The sequence below is a fragment of the Vespa velutina genome, chromosome 2, assembly GCF_912470025.1.
Source record: "Vespa velutina chromosome 2, iVesVel2.1, whole genome shotgun sequence".
Classification (NCBI taxonomy): Eukaryota; Metazoa; Arthropoda; class Insecta; order Hymenoptera; family Vespidae; genus Vespa; species Vespa velutina.
The window spans coordinates 17,130,751-17,150,286 of NC_062189.1; the positions used below are offsets into that span (position 1 = coordinate 17,130,751).

A 19,536-nucleotide genomic window follows, 5' to 3' on the forward strand; every position below is an offset into this window, starting at 1 on the left:
ATTACTACTACTACTACTACTACTACTACTACTATTATTATTACTATTAATACATTACTATTATTATTATTATTTTTACTATTATTACTACTACTACGATAGATTTACATTTCCAAAATATATTAAGGATAGAATTTATATAGATAAGAACTAGTAATAAATAATCGCATGAAATAAAAAACAAGAAATTATGTCTACATATTGAGAATTATTTTAAAATATATTTTTCTATGTTTCGAGAATGCAACTTAGTGCAATATAATTTTATAAATTTATAAATCCTCTCTCTCTCTCTCTCTTTCTCTAGCATTTTTATTCTTTTTCTCTATGCTAATCCGATTATCATTTCTTTATTCATATAAGTTCTTTCACAGTTGGAATATTTAGACTTCGTCGTAACAATAAAATATGCTGTTGTAATAGATCGATATTACATGGAGTAAGTAAGATAGAGTATTGCATAAAAGAAATTAAATATATATATATATATATATATATTTTTTTTTAATATTAAAATATTAATATTATTATTATACTATATTTATTATATGTAATATAATTAACTATATTAATAGTAAATTTCTATTAAATTAAATACTAATAAATAAATATATTATCATATATATATATATATATATATATATATATATATATATATATATATACAAACGCACATAGTATATTAATTATATATTATTTAATATTATATATATCTGTAGAGAGAGAGAGAGAGAGAGAGGGGGGGGGGGGGGGAAAGATTATATGTAGATAAGTCTTTTGATCGCATCTTATCACCAAAAGCCAAGAGTAGTGTTTGTTAAATGTATCTTTTCGATTTTAACGAAAAATGAGAGCGTGTAAACGTTACAAATTCATCAAGAGCATAATTAATTATTATTACACAAAAGCGCTGAAGGAAAAAGAAAAAAAAAAAAAAAGAATGAAGAAAGATAAAATATGAAAAAAGAAAAAAGAAAACAAATGAAAAAAAGAAAAGCGAGAGAGACTGCCATAATGCGGATATATGGTGTGTGAACTTACCTTAATTAATAATTTTTTCTAACACGTGACATCTCTCCTTCTCAGGTATGTACATTACCGATTAGTTCGATCATGCAGCGGGCAGAGAGAACAATGGACCCAGTAGATAACGTTATGAAATAAAGATTTCAAAATCTTTCTCATGCGTACACACGATACAAAAACTTTCAACAGCTTCATTTTCTCGTGGCGGATTTTTTTCCGACTGTTCTTTTTTTTCTTTTCTTTTTTTTTTCTTTGTTTCTTTCTTACGAAGTTTTTAGCTTCCCTTTTTTTTCTTTTTTTTTTTTTTTTTTCTATAGTTGCTGAGAGAGATCACTATGATTATTTAAAAGGAAATGGTATCCGTCGAATGAAAACTAAAAATTTAACGAAAGGGATATGTACTTACAAATATACATATATGTTGTATATAAGATATGTCCACCCCCATCCTTGCCCAAGAAGGTTTGACCAATACTTCAGTGTATCGAGGATATACAGTGGAACAATATTTAATCAATAATTAATCAATAACAGCCATTTTCAATTTACAACTACTAAACGGCCCAGAAATTGTTCGTTCAATTGATAAATCTATTTATTCTTTAGTAAGTTTAAATATGACGGAATTACTTTCAAAAATCTAATATGATTAGATATTTAGAAATTGCTATTAAAAAGTTATTCTACGGGATATCCTTCTTCTACAAGTTCCTGAAGTATGGATAAGAAAAACCTTTTGGTACATCCTGTATATTTATATATATATATATGTATGTATGTATGTATGTATGTATGTATACGTGTCCTAGAAGTCACACTCTCTTTGGTTTATCGTGATAAAATTATTTTATTTACGATAAAAAAAAAAGAAGAAGAAGAAGAAGAAGAAGTAGAAAAAAGAAAAGTTATTTGTTTTCTTTCTCACTCTTTTTTTTTTTTTTTTTTTTTTTAGAATTCCTAATATTTTACAATCGGATAGAAAAAAAAGATTGACAAAGAAGAACAAGAATATGTACGCTAAAATATTGTTTCATTGTGAATTTCATCGAGAAAAAAAAAAAAAAAGAATTTTCTTTAAATATAAAAAAAAATAAAAAATAAAAGAAAAAGAGAAAAAAAATAAAAAGACGGCCGCAGGTTTTTAACATACACGATAAAATTATGAGCCTAATTGATAACAATTTAGCAACAATGTCAATTGTACAAATAACACTAATAGCTAGGCGTTGACACATTAGGTAACACGTATGAAAGTTATATTATTGTCCTGTACTATTAGAAACATCAATTGGAATTATTATTTTTTTTCTATTGCGATTTAATATTCCTTCTTTCTTTTTTAGTTTTTTATTTATTTGTTTTTAATGTAAACAATTATTTAATTAAAAAAAAAAAAAAAAAAACAAAAAAGAAGATATCTTTAAAATGTATGTATACGTGTCCATATATATACACACACACACACACACACACATACACATATATGTATATATATGCTACTATGATCACTGGTATAAAAATCTTCTGATATATCCTTTTGCGAAATAAATAATAAATATTTAAAAGTAAAGTGGATAAAAATTATTCGCTGTGAAAGATATATATCGTTAACAAAACGATCATTACACACATTTTTTCTATCGCCAACAGGTATATATGTGTATATGTATATAGATTACACAAAGGACGCACACATTCGTTGACATATTTAGCTAATTAGCAATTATTTTATTGCCGATTGTAATGGGTTTTCTGTTTTTTTCTTTTTCGTATTCTTTCTTTCTTTCTTTTTTTTTTTTTTATTTGTTTTTCTTTTCTTCATTTTTTATCGATCAATATACATACATATGTATATATATATATATATATATATGTGTGTGTGTGTGTGTGTGTGTAAACATATACATATATATGTATATATTTTCTATCTACATCTATAGTAAATGTATGTATATATATATATATACATATACAGTGTGTCTCAATTAAGTCGAACATTTGAATTATTTACGCTCTTATAGAAAATAAGAAAAATAAATAAATAAATAAATAACTATAAAAGGAGTTTATATGGTTCAAGGATGTGAATCTGCCGATCATATAAAAAAAAAAAAAAAAATCAATTCCGGATCCTTTTTTTTGAATGCTATTTCAGCGCTCATGTTCAATGTTAATTTCTCTTGCAAATTAACATCTATACTTCACTATGGCCTTCACCTGATCTCGAGGAAAAAAAAACAAAACAAAAAAAAAAAAAAAGAACCAAAGATCTTGAAAATGACCTCGATGGAATATTTTTTATCTTCACAAGATGCACACCTTGAAAATCATATGAACTTTTCATACAGTCATTTTTTTCTTATTTTCAATAACAGTAAAAATAATTGAAATATTCAATTAAATCTGAGATTTCCTGTATATATATACTATGTTCTTAAGTTCGTATAATTTTACGAATAATCGGTTTAAAGCTCCATCCTTAACCATACAGAATACTGTGATAGGTATAATCGCATTTATCGCGGATTGATTAATTTGTTATACACATATATATATATATATATATATATATATATATATATATATATATATATGTATATATTATGTTCTATTTATTTTTTAAGAGAGAATATTATTATTAAAAAATATGATAAAATAAGTTAAATTATTAATGTGATTCAAGGCCTCTCTCTCTCTCTTTTTTTCTCTTTGAAATATTGTTATTATTATTATTATTATTATTATTATTATTATTATTATTATTATTATTATTATCATTATCATTATCATTATCATTATTATTATTATTATATCTATATATATATTTTTTCTCTTTTGTTCTTTAAATCGATCGATTCCATTCTGTCAAAAGTTCATTGAGATGATAAATATTAATTGTTCATAAGAATTTTATATGTAACGAATTACACGTCTCAGAAAGCTTAATTATAGTATATAATTTTTTTTGCTTTGCTTTTTCTTTTTTTGTTTTTTTTTTCTTTTCTTCGGAATGGATTGGCAAACTCTTGATAGAGAATAGTCAACCATCCTTCACATTAAATGATAAGTGATTGCCTTTTTAATGACGACAGACAACAGGAGGAAGAAATGAGAAAAGTTTTCCGTTGCTATTGAAATTGAAAAAAAAGAAAAAAAAAAAATTAGATGCTAATAAGAAAAAAAAAAAGATCTTATTAGTAAAAAATCAATAGTATTGTTGTTGTTGTTGTACTTTTCTCATTTTTTCCCTCAAGTCTTCGCGAGCGGTGTGGCAATGAAACGAGAACAGGTGGATTGATACAATAAGCCTTGAACGGTACAGCTTCCTAATTAAATGCAGACAAAAGCAAACCTACCTTCGAGGTTGTCCAGGGAGACTCGAGAACAAATCTGGGACATTTTCTTTTTTCCTTTCTTTCATTTTTTTTCTTTTCTTTTCTTTTCTTTTTTTTTCTTTTTTTACTTTTTTTTTTTTTTTTTAGCAAACTCTGATAAAGGTACAAGTGTGTTCGAACGTAATTGTTAGTATAAAAAAGAAAAAAGAAAAAAAGATAAATAAAACAATAATTGGATCAGAAATGACGCACTCCAAACAAAATGCTACTAAATCACATTCGCTGATCGATAGAAGAAAAAAGAAGAAAAAAAAAAAAAAAAAAAAAAAAAAAAAGAAGAAAAGAAAAGCCCCAAAGTAATCGATCGAGATAATAAATAAACCAGTGATCATGGAAATGGTCTAATTTTTAATCATATACACTTTTTTTCGCCTTTTGAAATATTTTATGAGGCGCTCGACTTTGGAATTATTTGAATATTATTTTTCTACAACGACAAATATAGAAATAGTGAATATATATATATATATTCATATATAAATATACATATAAATATAAATATATATATATATATATATATATATATATATATATATATATATATATATATATTTATTTTCGACAAAATATAATTCTTTTTAAAGTAATTTTAGAAATTTTAATTTTAAGAATAACGCGTTTTGTGTACATATTATTATATATATATTAAATTTGCCTTTTAATATCTTAAATGATTTAAAATCATTTTTATAACTTTAGCCTATAATAACATATAAGAAAAAAAAAAATATATATATATATATTTATTCTTAAAGATTAATTTCTTTTTTTAAGTAATTTAAAAATTTTTTATATAACGCGTTAAACTGGATATGTCTTTTGATGTCTCAAATGATTTATTAAACCACTTTCATAATCACAGGTTGAATTGTTCCTCGAGAATTAATTTATATATATGTATATATATATATATATATATATATATATATATATATATATATATATAAATTCTTTTATATATACATATGTATCAAATAAATGAATTCTCGATCGATCGCTTTAGAGATTAGATAAGAATATTTGCAAAGAAAAAAAAAAGGAAAAAAAAAGAAAAGAAAAAAAAAAAAGAGTCGCGCGAGTAACTTTGATTAAGATTGTAGTAAAATTGGTCCCCTTATTTTTTCTTTTTTGTTAACTTTTTCTTTCTTTCTTTCTTATTTTCTTTCTTTTTTTTTTTTTTTGTATTCGATACAACAATTGGTCGAGATGCCTTAGATTTGTTTACTATGCCTTAATCATTTTCGAGATAATGTTTTTGTATATCTTCTCATAATTAATCTAAATCCGATGAAACATGAGAGAGATCTATTTATACTCGAGATCATGAAATGCACATTATATATATATATATATAAAAGTTATATATATATATATACATAACTTAATATATATATAAATAAATATATATATATAACTGGTCAGGCATATCCTTGAAAGTAAGGCTTACTGTGTTTTGGGAGATTTGTTATACACAGAGCACATTTAATAAGGAGGGGGTGGTAGGTGCTACTCCTAGTCGGATACCTCGGTGTCGGGGTCGAGATCCCGCGTGGGGGTTGATGCGTTGTTAGCTGACGCTGAATGTATTCCAGGTCGATGTGTTCTTCGAGGATCGAATGGATCCACTACGATTTGTTCGGTACCCTTGATTTCTGCTCGACAGAATGGGCAACCTTGCCCTTCCGAATCCTATAGGGATCATTAAGAAGAAATTTACAATAACAATATGTTCATCATAATTATGTCTATATCAATAATTGTTTTATCGTTTATTCGTACATTGGCTTGTTCGAAAGATTCGTGACTGTTGCTCCTATAAACGTATATATATATATATATATATATATATATATATATATATATATACACTGATATCTTTTTATTTCTAAAAATTCAAGTTAGGCTTGTAAAATTAATTAGATTAAAAAATTACCCCATAAAGAAGTCTTGAAAAGGTTTTTAAAATTATCTTAGAAAAATTTAAGATCATCTAGAAAGAAAAAAAAAAAAATATATATATATATATATATATATTTTTTTTTTCTTTTCTTTCTTTCGAATGTAGCGATCCATTAGAATTGCTTTATTGAAGATCAGCACGAACTTTCTGGACAACTCAATATAGTCGATTACTTTGACGATTTAACATTGAATATTTTGTTATCACATGTAAGAGATATAATAAAATATAAAATACTGCTACCTGCCAAGCTGTAAGACACGGAGTACAAAGTAGATGTCCACAAGGTTCTATCCTAACATCCTTATCATGCTCCGCACAAATCTTACACAATTGGAATGTGCTACCCATTTCACAATAAAGTTCATACTGCTCCGCAGTAACTTTTATGTGTTCTTCAGGTGTTGGTTGTACAGCCCATGTTAAATCCGGATTTATGTTACGTCCATCAGGATATAAATAACTGAAAGAACGTTTTTCATTGATATAAAGTTGATTATTTCTTTGTAAGAAAATTTTCATGTCATTTCTTTTTTTTTTTTTTTATATTATTCATTATTATTATTATTATTATTATTATTATTATTATTATTATTATTACATTTTTTTTTTACTTTTTAAATGATTCCATCGTTTGTCATCTTTACTTACAAGCCTTCCCTATAACCATCTAAAAGTGCTTGACAAAGACTCTTGTTGTGTGGTATAGTCTGAAGTATATCTCCGTCTGATGTAACATATCCGATCGCCCATTGACCTAATCTCGTGCAACTTAATCGAAATACGTAACTTCCAGGTTTGGTGATACAATATTTTTGTAAACGTGCCTTTACTTCATCGTACGTGAGAAAGGCAACGTAACCGGGATGTGCCACAGCCAAGATTTTCCAATTGCGTAGGAGCGTCGACCATGGTTGAAATAATCTTTTCATTAGACGGCAGAGAGATAGAGAGAGATAGAGAGAGAAAGAGAGAGAGAGAGAGAGAGAGAAAGAGAGGGAGAAAAAACAAAAAACACATATATTTTATTAAAAATTAAACGATAAATATTTTCTAACATGTATATGGAATTTTTAATTTACCTTGTAAATACGTCGAATTCAAAATTGGAAATGTAGTCGTTGCACGTAAGGTCTATCGTTGATTTCAATGCCATTGCTTGTAATCCAGAACTTATCGGATGTACTTGATTTAATTCGTGTCTAAATACCTTCCATGGTACCAAAGTACTGTAAAAATAAAATACGATATTTTTTTCTTTATATATATATATATAATTTTCTTAATTATAATCTTTTTAATTACATAATCCATAATTCTCTTATTGCAATTGTATAGGTCGAGTTAAAAGTTCTTAGTTGATCTAAAAACAAAATTTTTGTTTTTTTTTTAATTGTTTAGACTTTTCAGATCAATATATTTTCTTTTCTTTTTTGTTTTTTTTTTTTTGTTAGATTATAAAATTAGCAAGCTCAGCTACAAACCTAATTACTATTCTAAAAAGTAAGAAAGACAGAGAGAGAGAGAGAGAGAGAGAGAGAGAGAGAGAGAGAGAGAGAGAGAGAGAGAGAAAGAGAGAAAGAATAATTGATTTTTAATATCGTTTAAAAACTTTTGCTTCACTCTGTATAAAAAAAAAAAGGAAAAGAAAAAACAATTTTCTTTCCACCATTATCTACCCCCAACCGTCCTTCTTCAAATAAAATCTATTTTTAAACGAAAAAAAGGAAAAAAAGAAAAAATATTTTCAATACAACAGGAATGTATCAAAATATTCCGATATTCCATATATAATAATAATTTCGAAAATGAAAACCTTCAAAGCCCAAAGAGTATTTTTAAAATAATCGTATAAAAAACGAAATAATTCGTTAGAAATTCAAAGTAAATGATGGACCACGATATGACGCATTCTAATTTGCATCATATTCATGGATATTTAATAAGACATTGTTTCGTAACTTGAGCATCCTTGATGTGTAATACGAGAGTCCCCCAAGGTTTGCAATATGTTTCTACGTTTTATTTTCTCATGCTTTACATCAGTTGGTGTCTATTATGATAAATATTTTAAGTTTCGATCGAAACGTAGTGTAAGAGCAAAGTGTGATCAAAGAAAATGTTATATCAGATATCCGAACTAACCTCAAAATATTACTTTTGATAAATATTTCGAAACGTTCGAATTATTGAAATTTCTTCTTCTTTTCTTTCTTTTTTTTTTTTTTGATGATGAATTTTTTTGCTTATGTATTTATATAAAAAAAAAAAAAAAAAAAAATATTGAAAAAGAAACGAAAAAGGAAATATAATGAATACAAAAATTAAATGTAATAATGAATTAATTATTAAATGTAATAATAAATAATAAATATTTTCTATACGGTCTTAGAAAGAAAACAATTTTCTGCGAATCGTTTATATCGATTCGACGAGAATTCTTAAAGAAAGCCTATTGTCGTTGGTTATTCTGAAGAAAATTGCTTCGTCATATTTAACAAATGTCATCGGCTTGTCACACATGTCCTCAACATTTCGCGAATCAAATATTTAAGAAAGCATTTTGCTTTTGTCTTTTCATTTTTCAACTATAGAAGAATATAATCACACAAGAATAGAACTCTCGTATATTTATAATATTATGAAACATATGAGGACATACAAGTAGTATTATTTTATTATATGATAAAAATTGTCGCAAGAAAACAAAAAAAAAAGAAAAGAATTATAAAAAAGAATCGTCGATTCGATAAATCTAAAAATCTTCTCGATAATTTTACTCATTTTTATTCGTTCTGACTTCATACAAATTAATTTTGTCTATTTTCTATAAATATAATCAAAAAGATTTTATGTGAAAATCGATAATATTTAATCAAAAGTCATTTAGTAATAGATAATGGTATACACATAGAATGAGATTAATTATTTCACGAATTTCAAACGTTATTAAAAGAAAGAAAAAGAAAAAAGAACAAATCGATCGTGAATATATTTCATAGATTTTTTTTTTTTTTTTTTTTTTTTTTTTTTTTTTAATGACACAATTTCTAACAACAGTGATTACGTTACTGTGAGAAAACAATCGTCGCGCGCATTCGTTCTAACGGATTCCTCTGACCCCTCTCCTATCCCCACGTTTGTGGTTATTAGACGAAAGTTGCGCATCGGTTCGTCAGTACAAGAAGAGAATCGATGCTGCGTGGTTTTATGCTTCGTGAAAGTGTTGTGATATTTCTGATTACTGTTTTCTTCTCTCACCGATATTTTTTCGGTAAGATTAATAAGTTCACGATAAGACGAAGGATGATATGATTTGTTTCGACAATAGTAAAATTATTTTAAATAATCATGAAAATGAGAATACGTAAAAATGGGTTAGAGGACAACCGGCTACAACTTAGTCATCGAAGGCCATTTTAGTTCACTCATTGGTTTGTTAGATGGCGCGACGTGTTTTGTTCAAGCTCGGTCGATAACAGTTCCCCATATCGATGGTTGAAAAATGTTTTCCCAATGTGCATCCTATTCGATTATCATTCGATTGATTTCACTGGATTGATTTACTATTGTTACTTCCTGTCATAATTTTTTCACTCGTTTTAACTATCTTTTCTTTTTTATTTATTATATATATATATATATATATATTTGTTTCTTATTTTTTTTTACGAATAATAATCTAAATACGCGAGAATATTTTCTCATTATATGAAAAAGTACGACAATGATATTCAAAAATACATGCGTTACATATGCAATACGTATACATATGTGATGTATATACACACATATGTATATATATATATATATATATATGCATATATAAAGAAAGACTAATGTAAAAGCTTCGTCAAACGTCGAGCTTTTCTTTGAATTCGGATTTTTCTTTTGAATAAATTCAAAGGGTTTCCAAAATGGGAATGAGGTTAACGTAGAATCTGAGAAGAGTTAACATGAGAAATACATGTATAGTATATTACATGCATGCTTTACTAGCCCCCATTTGTTTAAAATAAATTGTCAAAAAAAAAAAACAAAAAAAAAAACAAAAAAAAAAAAAAGAAGACCGCGCGAAAATCTGATACACGATTATAATACAATAATATACACGAATGAAGTACATTTGTACATTTTAATGATCGTATAGTGTGTTAAGGTCGTATGTATTGAAATATATAGGTATACATACATATATATACATTTTGAAAAAATGTGAATTATATAGTGATTAAACAATGGAATATCGGTGACGCGATGCACGTTATCTCTTTGAGAGTATCTCTTCTTATCGGCTTACATCGATATTTGAAAAAGGCGGATGTGAAGATCCTGTTGTATGAATGACGACGTGCCTCCAAATGAGTCAGCGTCTCTCTTCTAGAGAAGTGTCTTAAAAAAAAAGAAAAAAAAAAAAAAAAAAAGACAAAAAAAAATAATAAACCGGGGTAAGGGGGTGATATTAAAATATTGATAAAATTTTATGAAATTAGGCGATAAATACCATCGATAATTATTTTCTTCCTTTTATCAAGATGCATGACCATTTTATTACTAATAATAATAATAATTATTATCATTATTTATTAAATTAAATTTTGTTTGTTTTTTTTTTTTTTCTTTTCTTTTTACTGAATCTAATTAGACATTCAATTAAAAATTGAAAAAGGAAAAAATAGAGGGAACAAAAAAGTACTACGTTAGATGCACGTGATTGAAAATTTGCACTATAAATTTCAGGAACATCGTTACAAGTTTAAACACTTGTGAATGAAAAATGCACACGATAAAAAAACTCGCATTGCTACCAAGGGCATTCCCACTTCTCATTCGATCCGTAACAGGCACGTAAATTCAACCAATGCATTTTTTAATGAACGAAAAAAGAACAAGCGTATATATACACGTATATATATATATATATATATATATATATATATATACACATACACACTCATGCAATTTTTATAGTTTTGAACCCCTTTTTTGAACCTAATATACTTGACTATTATAGAGTGAAATCGAGAACAATTCAAAACTTTTGTTTTTCCTTGGAGTATATGAGGGAAAAAAAGAAAGAAAAAAAAAAATCGTAATGGAGTTCACGAGAGAATTTCACGATTTGATAAATTAATTGTTTGCCAATATTCCGTGAACACGATTACATTATACTCCCTCCTCTTCTCTTGTTTCCACTTATATATATATATATATATATATCCCTCCCATCCTTGTCTTTCCCTATAATCCCACTCCTAACATTCATCTCCTGACTGTCGACAGATAGAATAACGAATGCCACGAATTCATGGAAAAAGACGGAGGAAAATGAAGAAAATAAATCGGGGGTATTGTGTGTGTGTGTGTGTGTGTATGTGCATGCATACGCGCGTGTACGTGTGTGCGCATGTGTGTATGTATTGTTGTTTTTGTTCGACGCAAAAGAAGCACGATGATGAAGCTCGATGTGCGTTAACAACAACGTGTGATGAACGTATGTTTATTCCGATTTAAATCCGACGCAACACGTGTCCCGTTTATTTATTAATCCTTTTATAGCTTTCGATATCGCTTAGACAAATATATTTTATTAAATAAAAGAAAAGAAAAGAAAAGAGAAAAAAAGGCTCGATAGCAACGTCAATTTAACGATTTAATCTTTCGCCTCAGTTTTTTCCTTTGCTTTTTTTCTCCCTCTTTTAACCGCAAAAAAAAAAAAAGAAAAGCAAATATTTTTATCAAAAAATTCTACACTTGAAATCAAAACACCGACATCTCTCTCTCTCTCTCTCTCTCTCTCTCTCTCTCTCTCTCTCTCTCTCTCTCTCTCTCTCTCTCTCTCTTTTATTTTTCTTCCGTTCTTTTTCCCCTTTTCGATCAGATCGTTTTCACTTTGTTTCAATTTTTCTGTTTTTTTTTTCTTTTTTTTTTTCTTTTTTAGCCGTTGATACGATGAACGGAAATCAGGATTATAAGTCGGCCAAATCGATTTATGATTTCACGGCTAATTCTATTAAAGGCGAAGAAGTTCCTTTGTCGAAGTGAGTATTAGCACTTTTCTATTTCTTCATTTTCTTTTCCTCTTTTCTTTCTTCTTATTTTTTTTTATTTTTTTTCTTCTCTTAAAATAAAACTATCTTCTCTTAAGTCGTAAAATTTCATAATATTTTTCTACTCGTTAATTTCCTTCGTTTCCTTTTCTTTTGTATTTGTTTTGTATTTCTTTCCCTTTTTTTTTTTTTTTTTTTTTTTTTTTTTTTTTTTTTTTTTTTTTTTTTTTTTTTGTTTAAATCTCGTCCATACAATTAGATACAAGGATCACGTATGCCTGATCGTAAACGTTGCCTCGAAATGTGGACTCACTGCGACGAACTATAAGGAACTGAATGAACTCTATGATGAGTACGGCGAATCCAAAGGTCAGTGAGCAAAAGTTTCGAACATAAATCAGTTTAAACGAGACGAAGAGAGAAAAAGAAAAGAAAAGAGAGAGGGAGAGAGAGAGAGAGAGCAATGGATCCATTTAAAGTCGAATATAAAATATATATTTTATATGTTACTTTTCAATAAATTTTCGAAGAGTTCAAATTTTTTTTAATGTATATTTTTAAAATATATATATATATATATATGATTTATAATTATATTATTATTAATTATTATTATTAATACAGGATGGGTCAGAAAGTTTTAGATGATATTTAAAAACAATTATTCTTTCGAGAAAAAAAAAAAAAAAATAATAATAATTTGGACTAAAGTCTCGAAAAAGAGTAATTGATCTTTAAAATCATCTAAAAGTTTTTGATCCACCTTATGTGTGTGTATTTGTACGCGCCGACATGATAGATAATTTTTTTTTTTTTTGAATTATGCTAAATAAAAAGAAACACTTAAGAGATAATGTCTCTTTCTTTCTCTCTTTTTGTCTCTCACGCGATACATAGACACACATATATACAGAGTTATTTCTAAAAAAAATTATAAACAATTCGAAAGATTATAATACATATGAAAGAATATAATTATTCGATCATTATTATTATTTATTAGGTTTACGCATCCTGGCTTTTCCATGTAATCAATTTAATGGCCAGGAACCTGGCAACAGTGAAGAAATTTGCAGTTTCGCCGATAAACAAAAGGTAATCGATCTTTCGATTGAAATTATTTACTTACAAGATACTTTAGAAATATCATACATATAATTCTTTCTAATGGCACGTGTAACTTTCAAGTCACATAATTTTATTATATAATATATAATATATAATAATAATAATAATAATAATAATAATAATGTTAGTTCTTATTTGATTTTTTGTTGGAAAATTAATTATTTATTAGTTCATATCATAAAAGTTTCATTTTTATCAGTCATAAATAATGTTTAATACAGTATATCATAGTTATACTAATTAAATATGATATACAAAAAATGAAATATATATGTATGTATGTATATATATATATATAAAATATAGTTATAGAATAAGTCAAACGTTAGATAAGATTAAAATAAAATATATAATAAATAAATGAATAAATAAAATGATTTTTATTAATATAGCTGTGTGTTTCGTCTTAGGTGAAATTCGATTTGTTCGAAAAAATCGACGTTAATGGTGATCATACTCATCCTTTATGGAAATATTTGAAAAAGGAACAAGGTGGTACTTTCGGGAATTTTATCAAATGGAATTTCACAAAGTTCATCGTTAACAAAGAAGGACAAGTCGTCGAACGTCATGGTCCTAACGTAGATCCTAGCAAATTGAAGGAAAATCTCGAGAAATATTTTTAATAACTGAATAATAAAAACCATGTATTACGTATATGTCATATCGAACATTAATAATAGACTTAGGTGAATAAGAGCAACGTGATTAACGTATATTATACACAGATACATGTATATGTATAAAAAAAAAAAAGGTTCTTTTCTTATGATGTTCACAAATTAATTTATTAATTTCTTTATTAGTTTATAAAAGTATATATTTTCTCTTTGTTATTTTCGTGGCATACACATTATTTTACTTATTTATAATTATTATTCATTTTTCTTCTTTTCTCTCCCTCTCTCTCTCTCTCTCTCTTGCAAATTTATTATTTAATATTTGTATTAACTTTTGTATATTGACACGTTTTATATACATAGAATATGTAATATTACACGTGCACACTTACTCGAACAATATTTTTTGATAAATAATATATATATATATTCTTTTTGATGAAGTAATATATGTATATTATTGCTTTTTCAAAAATAATTTTGTAAGTTAATTCTTTGAATTTTCTAAACACCCCTCACAAAGTTTTTATATACTTTTATATAGTTTATATTACACGTATACTTATTCGAACAATATTTTTTAACATATAATATTTACTTGTTCACAAATTACTTTACTTATATATAATATATATATACATTATATGATCAATGTTCCTAGTTATATAAATAAATATATTATATTATCAATAAAAATATAAATACATTTAACAAGATGATACAATCGTCAGTAGATTTATGATTTTAAAAGAGGAAATGTATCATTAAAATGTCAGTTTTTAATCTTTGAAATAAACCTGTCCTACGTTCTTAATTATGTTATTAATAGAAGGATTATCGGCAATAGTAAGAATAAAAAAGAAAAAGAGAGAGAGAGAGAGAGAGAGAGAAGTCCTATATTTATAAACTCATATTGTACTTGACACTGACTCACCGTTAATTAATTACGCATTGGGAGTAGAGTAATTTGTTTCTCTTATATATCCTTTACGATCATCACACAAGAGTATATGTGTTTATATATGTGTTTGTGCGTCTATGTAATTTTCTTAACTTCTCCCACGCGTCTTCTCTCTCTCTCTCTCTCTCTCTTTTCCCTTCTACCTCTCTTTCTTTTTAATCTTAATCAGCACTAAACTCTTATGTCCATTCAACGAAGTTTATATTTCTTCCTACGAGCATGATCTATTTCTGGCAAAACGAAAGCTGTTGCCAATTAGTAGTAACTCTCCCTTTTGTAAATGTAAATTTATTTGTTCCGCTTCTTCCCCTCCTCTCTCCCCCTATCACTATCATCATCATCATCATCATCATCACCACCAACCATTATTCAATACTTTTTTTTCCGTCGGCACAATGAAATTCAATTGTGAAATTTAATTCCATTGCAATTAGTAACTTTTACTTTCGATCGTAAATTTGTCCTTTCTCTTTTGCCCCCCTTATTATTACGTAATGATTTTTTCTGTCAGCCCTATTAAATTTATTTATTTATTTCTTTTTTTTTTTTTTAATTTCCTTTTATTAATTTTTTCTTCCATCTTCTTTCATCGTCCAATGAATTCTTTTTTTTTTTTCTTTCTTTCTTTTTGTCAATCGGCTCAATTAAATTCGTCATTGCATGTTAACGTAATCTATGATAGGCAGTGATCGATAAGTCAAGAAAATGATATATATATATATATATATACACACACATACGATGCGATCTAATCTACTTACTTCATCAAAGATTAACTTGCTATCTCTAGGACGTGACATCGATTGCTCCACTCGAAGATGTGGGCTCCATTGAAATCGTAAATGCATGCAACGTGATATCGTTTGATCTTATCGAAAGTAAAATCGTAAATACATCGCTTTTAGGCTAAAATAATTTTTTCAATTTCTACTTGTATTTTCATCGGTAGATACACGAGAAATTATTATAAAAAATTATTCTTTTATATATATATATATATGTATATATATAAAAATATATTAAAAATCTTTCAATTGCAGGATTATAAATCTTTCGATGACTTTAAATAAAATTTTTCAAACATCTATATAGATAATCATATAGAAGTTGAATGCGTATCATACGCACGTTTTGGATTCGTACAGGTTCTTTTTCAAAATTTAATTTAATTAATGAAATATTATCGTAACAGGAAGGAACGATAATATCTTATTATATTTTATAAAAAATTCGATTCGATTAATCCCCGATAAAATTCAAGTAATGATAATAATAGCAAAATTTAATTATATATATATATAATATTACCGTAGAAATCAAAATTATCATCTTGTTTTTATTCTATTATTATTTATTACTCGTAAGAATTTTTTCAATGATCACGATGAAACTTTATCAATGATACATCATCGCGTTTAAAGGAACACAATACCTTTTGTTTCTATTATTTCATTATTTTATTATTATTATTATTATTATTATTATTATTATTATTATTATTATTATTATTATTGTTACATGTTTGAAGCACAAAGAGAGTATTCGAGCATATACGGTCAACGTAGGAAAACTCAAAGCAGAGTGAGAGAAAGAGAGAGAGAGAGAGAGAGAGAGAGAGAGAGAGAGAGAGAGAGAGAGACTACTACCCGCTATAATTAGTCGTCCTTGCTTGTGTCGACTGATCCGGCGCTCGACTCCATTCATAGAATGCAGCTTTTCCACGAGCTATTGGTATTGGACGACGTATAGATGCTACTCATCGTTGAACATACACATACATACGTACATACATATTTGTGTATACGTGTGTGTATGTGTTTGTAACGCACATATATATATATATATCCCACTCTTATTGCAAGGGCAAAGTCGATAACTGATCGAAGTTGGAAAAGGGCATTGGGGGTTGCAAAGCGTGAGTGAGAGAGAAACAAAGTGAGAGAGAGAGAGAGAGAGAGAGAGAGAGAGAGAGAGAGAGAAAGAGAGAGAGAACCAATTTCTAGCTACATTCTGGAGGCTAACAAAGTTGAAAACATTCCCTCCTTTTTTTTTTTCTTTTTTCTTTCCCCTTTTTCTTTTCCTTTTTTTAAATAGTAAACATCAGATTTCAATGTAGCAGCAAGTAGGATAAAAATACCAGATTGGTACTCTTCAAACGTGACGTGTAATATATTAGAAAAAGTGTTCTCTTTATTTTAAAAATCTTTTTTCTTTTTTATTTTGCTTATTAAATCTTTTTATCTTTTAAATAGATCCATAACGAACATTGCGTATGAATAATCATAAGTATTAACAGCTTTATCGTTTATTTGTTAATTCGATAAAGAAAATAAAGAATGATCTGCGTATTTAATGTATTTATCTGTCTATATATATATATATATATATATATATTATTTATACTATATAATTTTGTACTACCCACATATAATGCTTGGATAAAAAAAAAAAAAAAAAAAAAAAAAAAAAAAAAAAAAAGAAAAATAAAAAGATGAATAAATGTTTCACCTTAACCTTTAAAAAATACATACATATTACATAAATACATTATGTGCGTATATATGTATATATGAATATATCTATTCATGTTAATTATTTTCTTCTAAACGATTTATCTCAACGCGACGACCAAATGAAAAGATAAAACCATTTAGAAATGATGAAAGCACGCAATTTCTTTTGCCCACGTTATATACCTGATTATTATTTTGTTACATATAAGTATATATATAAATGAAGAAAAAAAAAAATATATATATATATATGTATATACATTTTTGTAAACTTTATTGTGGGCGTCTCGTAATTAGTTCTATTGAAGATCATGAAAAGTATGGAGATATGTATAACGTGTGTGTACACTGTAGTACACTTTTTTCCTTCCTTTCTTTTCTTTTTTTTTTTTTTATGTACATTCTCTCTCTCTCTCTTTCTCTATCTTTCATGTAACGTAAATAAATTATACTGCGCACCTTGGCCGGTCGATAAACACGAGAGACTATCGTGCTCCTATAATTAGCACTGATGACGCACCTAATAATTAGTATCGGATCCTAAATGTATTTTAAACGTATAACGTAAGCTCATATACTTCTCTCTCTCTCCCTCTCTCTCTCTCTCTCTCTCTCTCTCTCTCTCTCTCTCTCTCTCTCTGGTCACCCTTTACCGTGAAATTTAAATGGAGAAAAAAATTAGTATGCATGTGTATGTGTGTTCTCTAAGTATACACTAAATTTTCTCTCTCTCTCTCTCTCTCTCTCTCTCTCTCTCTCTCTCTCTCTCTCTCTCTCTCTCTCTCTCTCTCGTTCATGTAGAACGGTGTTAAGTAAAAATATATCTAATGGAAAATGTCAGTGGAACGACTAGAATGAAATTTCAAGGATGCTTCGTCCTTTCCAAAGGTTCTATTATAATGGTATTTAAGTGGTGGTGGTGGTGGTGTTACTCGTTAATTTCTATGTTATATTAACCACCATTATCAAATATTATTTTTATTATTACAGATATCGATTCTCATAAAAGTAAGATTATTATTTTTATAACGCACGTGTGCCCCTATGTTAGAGAATTCATTCATTCGTGCTGATATCGAAAAACGTTGAATTCTTTTTTTTTTTTTTTTTTTTATCGAATTACATATACCATCATCATATGTATGTGTTTGTGTGCATGTGTGTGTATATATTATATATGTTGTCTGTTTGTCATTTTGAATATATGCATGAATTATAAAAAGGAATGTTATATATTGTGAAATATCTTTTAATATTAAATTATTTGAACTTCTTTTCAATTTTTTGTTTTGTTTTTTACTTCTTTTTTTTTTTTTTTTTTATTATTTTCTTTCTTGACATCGATAAAAATATTTGAATCCATAAAAAAATATCCTTGATTGCATTTTTCGAATGTTTATACAGTAACATTTATTATAGAAAAAAAAAAAAGAAAAAAAAACTATTGATAAACAATTAAAGCAGATTAAAATTAAAGGAAAAAGAAAAAAAAATAATAATATAGAAATAATTGTACAAAATTAGCTTTGGCAAATGTGTTATAATATCTTTTACAATGACAAGAGAGTTAATCGTAATTAAAAATTCGGAGATTATTGTTAAAATGACGAATAAAAGTGTACGAAGAATTGTTTCTTCTTTTTTTCTTTTCATTTCGTCTATTTCACTTCGGTACACCGTACCAAAGGAGAAATACTTGCGAGCATAGGGAAGTCACCCCTCTTGGAATGTATTTCAACCCCCTTTAAAGAGAATTACTTTCACAGTGACAAAGAACGTAGACGGTGAATTCTTGACATGGTTCGTCTGTTCTAACGTAGTTTACGGATAAACGTAGGGATATAGACAATGTAACCGAAAATTCCATGTCTTCTCGATAACAA

General features: G+C 27.0%; 2 protein-coding genes across 6 annotated transcripts in view; one reads left to right on the forward strand and one right to left on the reverse strand.

Annotated features, from left to right (window-relative positions):
• LOC124946603 (E3 ubiquitin-protein ligase CBL) overlaps positions 1-19,536 on the reverse strand; it is a 49,011-nt gene that overhangs the window by 1,927 nt on the left and 27,548 nt on the right. For 3 of the 4 annotated variants that reach the window (XM_047487484.1, XM_047487482.1, XM_047487485.1), the window contains exons 2-5: positions 7,464-7,610; positions 7,033-7,305; positions 6,622-6,844; positions 5,946-6,110 (exon numbers count right to left, since the gene is read on the reverse strand). In XM_047487484.1, coding sequence (XP_047343440.1) covers positions 5,946-6,110; positions 6,622-6,844; positions 7,033-7,305; positions 7,464-7,610 — 808 coding nt within the window. The remainder of the gene's footprint in view (positions 1-5,945; positions 6,111-6,621; positions 6,845-7,032; positions 7,306-7,463; positions 7,611-19,536) is intronic. The other variant, XM_047487483.1, reaches the window with a different exon arrangement.
• On the forward strand, positions 9,499-14,335 carry LOC124946607 (probable phospholipid hydroperoxide glutathione peroxidase). 2 transcript variants are annotated; one of them, XM_047487492.1, is made up of 6 exons: positions 9,525-9,655; positions 11,122-11,225; positions 12,323-12,422; positions 12,691-12,800; positions 13,435-13,526; positions 13,970-14,335. In XM_047487492.1, the coding sequence occupies exons 2-6, from the start codon at positions 11,159-11,161 to the stop codon at positions 14,183-14,185; spliced, it is 585 nt and encodes a 194-aa protein (XP_047343448.1). In that variant the 5' UTR covers positions 9,525-9,655; positions 11,122-11,158; the 3' UTR covers positions 14,186-14,335. The 2 variants fall into 2 exon arrangements, with proteins under 2 accessions (XP_047343447.1, XP_047343448.1); XM_047487491.1 differs by lacking the exon at positions 11,122-11,225 and having other exon boundaries at positions 9,499-9,655.

Excerpts from the sequence above, each read along its gene's own strand:
- LOC124946607 (XM_047487491.1), top strand. The coding sequence starts at position 9,577 with ATGCTGCGTGGTTTTATGCTTCGTGAAAGTGTTGTGATATTTCTGATT. Across the intron at positions 12,801-13,434 it reads TGAGTACGGCGAATCCAAAG|GTTTACGCATCCTGGCTTTT; the intron begins GTCAGTGAGCAA and ends ATTATTTATTAG. Across the intron at positions 13,527-13,969 it reads GTTTCGCCGATAAACAAAAG|GTGAAATTCGATTTGTTCGA; the intron begins GTAATCGATCTT and ends GTTTCGTCTTAG.